This window comes from Penicilliopsis zonata, assembly GCF_001890105.1.
Source record: "Penicilliopsis zonata CBS 506.65 unplaced genomic scaffold ASPZOscaffold_74, whole genome shotgun sequence".
NCBI lineage: Eukaryota > Fungi > Ascomycota > Eurotiomycetes > Eurotiales > Aspergillaceae > Penicilliopsis > Penicilliopsis zonata.
The window spans coordinates 3,088-9,113 of NW_019208974.1; the positions used below are offsets into that span (position 1 = coordinate 3,088).

General features: G+C 34.2%; 2 protein-coding genes across 2 annotated transcripts; one reads left to right on the forward strand and one right to left on the reverse strand.

Moving 5' to 3' along the window:
• Nucleotides 1-589: 589 nt before the first annotated feature.
• ASPZODRAFT_162407 (hypothetical protein) lies at nucleotides 590-1,561 on the reverse strand (the record flags this gene model as incomplete). The annotated part of the gene is made up of 5 exons (XM_022726577.1): nucleotides 590-963; nucleotides 1,019-1,068; nucleotides 1,126-1,334; nucleotides 1,392-1,416; nucleotides 1,548-1,561. The coding sequence occupies 5 exons, from the start codon at nucleotides 1,559-1,561 to the stop codon at nucleotides 935-937; spliced, it is 327 nt and encodes a 108-aa protein (XP_022576508.1). The 3' UTR covers nucleotides 590-934.
• A 63-nt stretch (nucleotides 1,562-1,624) lies between these two features.
• Nucleotides 1,625-3,129, forward strand: ASPZODRAFT_126258 (hypothetical protein). The gene is made up of 2 exons (XM_022721468.1): nucleotides 1,625-1,740; nucleotides 1,795-3,129. Exons 1-2 carry the CDS (start codon nucleotides 1,669-1,671, stop codon nucleotides 2,800-2,802), a joined length of 1,080 nt encoding a protein of 359 aa, XP_022576509.1. The 5' UTR covers nucleotides 1,625-1,668; the 3' UTR covers nucleotides 2,803-3,129.
• Nucleotides 3,130-6,026: the final 2,897 nt, after the last annotated feature.

Here is a 6,026-nt window from a genome sequence, read left to right on the forward strand (position 1 = left end):
TACTAAATTAAGTATATAGGGCCTTTAGATCTTTATTAAGAGCTCTCTAGTAATTATATCTCTATAAGAAGTGTATATAAAGCTCTTAGTAATATTTTATAAAGATTAATAGCTAATTCTTACTAATAGTAAGAGAGCAGGATTCGCTATATATAGCTAATAAGATATTAGCTATATCTTATATAATAGAGGTCCTTAGAGCTGCTCCACGCATATTTATAGAGATTATTTATTTAATAACTAAATCCTTTTTTACTTAAGTTAGTTTATGGCTAGATGGGCGCTTATTAACACATGATTTAATACCATGTGTGCAATTATATAGTATTAATTTAAGTACACTAAATAGCCTAGCCGCTGCATGAATAGATTTAATATGACTATTTTTAATATCTTTAAGGGCTAGTAGGATCTTACCCTCTTAATTTGCCAATTTATGGCTAGATTCATGGCGAATTGGTGGCATAGTAGGTGTTGAATGAGAAGGGTTGATCGGAAGACGCGATTTTGGATGGGGTGCGCGGGACGGCTGGGAATTACATTATAGCTAACTAGTATTAGTTAATTTATATATATATATTCCTATAGTCCTAGTTATCACCGCCTGGCCGTCAGCGACTCTAAAAGGGCCCTAAATAGGGCCATATTAGAGGATAATGCAATACTCACTCACTCACTCACTCACTTCTAGTTTATGAGTCTGTAAATAAAGAGTTTGCTTTATATATAACCTAATTATATATAGTAATCACCTACAAACCTTATGAAAACCCTATCAAAATCTGAGGTGAAGAGGAAAGACACAAGAATCCTTATGAATTACTTATATAGAAAGGAATGGAATACACCCTGTAAAACCATCCATTCCCTTACTAATCACGCAGTGATTTCACTTCCCTTAGTTTATATTGGGTATACAACTTGAACAACAACACTATTTCTTCTTTCTCACAAATTTCGGTTCTGCTCAAGAGTTAGCGCAAGGCAAGTTTCCTAGTCAATATATCTGCATATTTACCACTCGGGGTTCGCTTCTTCTTTGGTCTACCCTTTCCTCTCAGCTTTGCACTATGTGAATGTAATGTTAGAATTGATCGTTAACACGGCTGCCGAAGAAGGTAGTACACTTGAATTGCCTCCTCCCGGTCATCCTCTAGCTCATCGAATGTAACCAGATCTTGAGATTTGCAGATATCTTGTAAATCACGAAATGTCACTATTTTCTTTGGGTACCATGCCGCAAGGGTTGGACCGCGTAGACGCTGCCGGAGGATCTTGTTTCCCAAACGAAGGCCTTGGGGATTAAAGGTCGTTGAGAATATGCGACATTGAGTCTGCGAATATTACTATAAATAAATACATGAATAAATGGAGAAAGAAAAGATGCGTACCTTTGCTAACTCCAGCAGTCGATTACTCAAAATTGTCATGGCTAACACTGGTCTGGTGAGAGTGGCTAGGCTAACAAATCCATATCATGCTTTGCTTCCGATGGCCGAAAGTCAGTAGCTAGTGGCACGCCGCAGTGTGGACGGCGGACGGCGGACGGCGGACGCGGCATCGTCCACGTGACCATAGATAATTGGACTCCGGTGCTCAAGGCCCTTACATTGCCTATCTGTAACCAGACTACATATTGAGGAATTGAAATATGCTACAGGGCCTACTATGAAGCTGAAAAGAAAAACCGGGTCTCTAAAAGATGACCTGCCTGACAGCCGCTCTCAAAAAAAATCTAGAGTAAGGAGATCATCCTGAAATACCGCTTGCTCACTACTAATAAAAATTAACTAGCAAAACACAGAACAACATGTCGGCCCTCAAGGGAATTTGAGCTCAGAGAGTGCCCTCGAACAAGAGTTAGATATTCTCAAACATGCACTCCAGGAATTCATGGATAAAGAAACATTCGTGGAACAATGCCTTGGGCGATCGGGTCCAGATGTTTTAAGAGCTGTCCATGCCCTGAATAAGGCCATTAATCAACCAAATTTACTCTCACCTTCTATCCCGGCATTTCCAGATAACCAAGTAGCAAGAAAAGAGGCCTCAGCAATACCGTCAAATAGGAAAGGTGACGGACTGCCGACACTTCCCTATATCACGGATCCTTCACTTAGAAGCTCGGTATTCACGCATCCAGGGGTCAACAGCAAGCCTGATTGCAATTACGATCGCCTGGAAGTCCTGGGCGATGCTTATATTGAATTGATTGCCACAAAAATGGTGTGGAACAGGTTCCCTAACTTGTCATCCGGGCGCATCTCTCAGATTAGGGAAGCTCTGGTAAAAAATGAGACGCTTTCCTCATACGCTGATCTATACGGTTTTATTCGTCAGGCTAGGATACCACGGGATTATTTTGCTCAACCAAAGCGCCTGACAAAAACAAAAAGTGACATATTTGAGGCTTATGTCGCAGCTATTGTACTCTCGGATCAGACCAATGGTCATAGTATCGCCGAGGCGTGGCTTTCAGAGCTGTGGATGCCGAAAATTGAGATGTTTGGTGGTGAGAAATGCGATCTCCGTGCCAAGGAGAGCTTGGCACAGAAGGTTATGGGAAGGAATATAAGCCTCAGTTACATTGACGAGCGACCTCCTCTTCAGCTGGACAATAATGGGCAAACCTTCTTCGTTGGGGTCTATCTTACTGGATGGGGTTGGACCAACAAACATTTAGGGTCTGGTGAAGGCCGGAGTAAAACTATCGCTGGGAATGCAGCGGCAAAAGCGGCCCTGGATAATAAACCACTAATTGATGAAATCGTTTTAGCAAAGGCAGCGAGTCTATCATCTTGAGCATTAGGGGGGTGAGAAAGGGGAATACTGCTGGTAAATGTGGAAGAAAAAATGAAGCTGTCATAATTGGGTTTGGGGAATTTCTGAAGGGATCATATATAATGATACTAGTGGATGATGTATTGTATAGCTATTTCCTAAAATCTAGTTGGATCTTATGAACTGAGCCTCTGGTTAAACCATCTAGGTCGGCGTTACTGTGGTTGATCATGAGGAGATGGCTAAGTAGCCAATTTTTTATTATCTGTATATTGTGATTTAGATATAACAACACTAAGAGAAGGAACTTTAGGGCCACAGAATGGAAGGTCTTCCATAAATTCCTTTAGGACAACATGCCGAGCATCTATATGGGACCCTCTATATTAGAGATCAACTAAGCCACTAATATATTATTACCACTATATAATAGGCTATTAAGAGATTCACCCTTTAGCTAGATATTAAAGCCTACTTTAATCTAGACTTAACGCTAGCCTATATTATAGTAATTAAGGAGATAAGGAGGATATAAAGGGTATAGTAAAATATTACTCTAAAGGCCTAAGAAGCTTATAAATAAAAATATTAATAATAAAAAAATAAAAAATTATATCTAGTAAGAAAAGTATATATATTTCAACTTTAGGAAGGGGGGCTAACCCACTAGACTAAAAAGGTGTCTGAACAATCCAATCTAGGAATAGTGGTAATATATGTAGCCATCATTATAATAATATATTAAAAGTAAGTAAAAGTAGTTATAAAGAGTCTAAAAGGCCTTTAGTAGCTTATAAAGTAATATATTATAAAAAAGATAATATATATAACTTAAATTATATTAAGGCTTAAAATAAAATATAATTATATAAAAAAAATAAAGAAGAAGATAAAAGACTAGCCTATATCTTTTTTTCTTCTCTTTCTTTAGTATTAATAAATAATATTAAAGACAACCACCCAGAGGAGATTAAGGTACTAAATATTGGGAAGTGATACGCGTACAGCCCCTAGCTATACAGGTACAGCCTCTAGCTATAGGCATACAGCCCTTACCTTCTATTTATAGTTAGTATCAGTATATAGACAGCCCAGCATATATCACTTTATATACTTTATAATCTATAAAGATTAACTATAGCCTACCTATAAATTTAGCACTAGAGTCTAATAATATTAATAAGATTAAGTATAACTATTATAAATATAAGAGAGCTAATAATAATAGTAGTAGAATAAAGACTAATACTTATAGATATAGATTAATGAAGTAGATACAGCTCTAGATAAGAATATCTTATTTATTAGTTAGGCCCTATACTTAGTCATTTATTAGTAATTATTATAGGCTTATATAATCCTAATATTAGATTGTAAATTAATATAGGAATTAACCTAGGAATCAGCCCAGGAATCAGCCTAGGAATCAGCCTAGGGATTAACCTAGGAATAAGTATAGAAATTAATATAGAAATCACCTAGGGATTAATATAAGGATTACCTTAGTATTAATATAGGAATCAACACTACTCTATAGAATTAATTATAAGAATCAAGTATAGTCTAACTATAAATGAAAGCTAAGGGCTGTACGCCTATGGCTAGGGGCTATACCTGTATAGCTAGGGGCTGTACGCGTATCACTCTCCTAAATATTAGACTGGCTAAACCCAACCCGCGGGTCAGGTTTGGGGCACTAGATTCCTTACCTGCTGGGTTTCCGGGTATGCCTAGGGTAAACCCATACCCACTCATGGGTATAGCGGGTTTTAATTGGGTAACCTGTGGTTACCCAGCACGTGATTTTATATACCTTAGATTACCTAAATGGGCTAGTCACCTTCCTAAGAGGGTTAGGCTTAGAATCCTTATTGATAAAAAAGTGAATATCTAAAGATTTCAGCTAAATGATGCAAGGATTCTCCCTATATAGAGCCAATAATGAGATAATATTAAACTAACTAATTAAATAACTTTTAGGGATAAATATTATCTATAATATATAAGTATATAATAGGGTTAGGCCCTTATAATATATAAATAATAAGAATATTAATAAGAAATAGTTAATAAATGGTTAAGTAAATAATATAAAGAGAAACTATATATCTAATAGTAGGTATCTGTATATCCATTATAGTCAACAAAAGATTTAATTGGTTTAAAACCAGTCATGTGAGAAACCCTAAACCCAATGGGTGGGTATGACACCTGATGGGTATACCCATGGGTTCTAATTAGTAAACCCATACCTGACCTGGGCATGGGTTGGGTCAGGTTGGGTCAGGTTCTCCAGGTTTGATTTAGCCAGTCTACTAAATATTATAAAAAATAAGATTATAAAGAAGATTAAGATAATAATTATGTATATAAAAGGTCCTAAAAAATAATAATATTTTGAATAAAATACTTTATTAAGCCTTTCTTCATATAATATAATTACTTATAAATCTCTTTAATATATATTTAAGGGTAGGCTATTACCTAAAATACTTTTATATAATTATTATAATAATACTCAAAAAAGAGAGTGATAAGGACTACTTAAAGCTAAAGTTATACTATTTAATTATTTTATTAAATATAATAAGAAATATTTTAAAAATTATTATAACTTAATATTTATTTAAATTATCTTATAAAAGCTAAAAGCCTTCTTCTTTTAAACTACTTTAAAAAGAGAAAAAGAGTATTAATTAATTATATAATCTAAATCCTTATTAAAAGAGTTAAGATAATATGATATTATGGATAATATTATAATTGCTATCCTAAGTCATACCAAGTAGAATTAGTTTAATATATACTAAGGTGTCTATTAATTATAATATATATATACTCTATTATAATCTTTTAACTATAATAGAGTATTATATATAAGTTCTTATCTTAACTTAAGGATTAATAAATTTTATAGAGTTTTATTACTATCTAATTACTTAACTTTAATAAGTTAAGAGAAGGTATATAAATACATCCTTTTTAATTTATAATAATAATAAATAAAGATTTTTCTTTTAGATAATATTAGAGGTGTGTGCCTAATTAAGCTTAATATCACCTTATTTAGTGTGGCCACACTATATAACCACCTACTTTATATCTAAGCTATAGTAGTAATAGTAATTATTAACTATCTCTTCCCTTTTCTAGGCCTGCTAGGCCAATATAGTAGTATATTATTTAAAAAAATAAAGTATATTATATTTAATAAATTCTTATTTATTTAAGATCTTATCTAAATA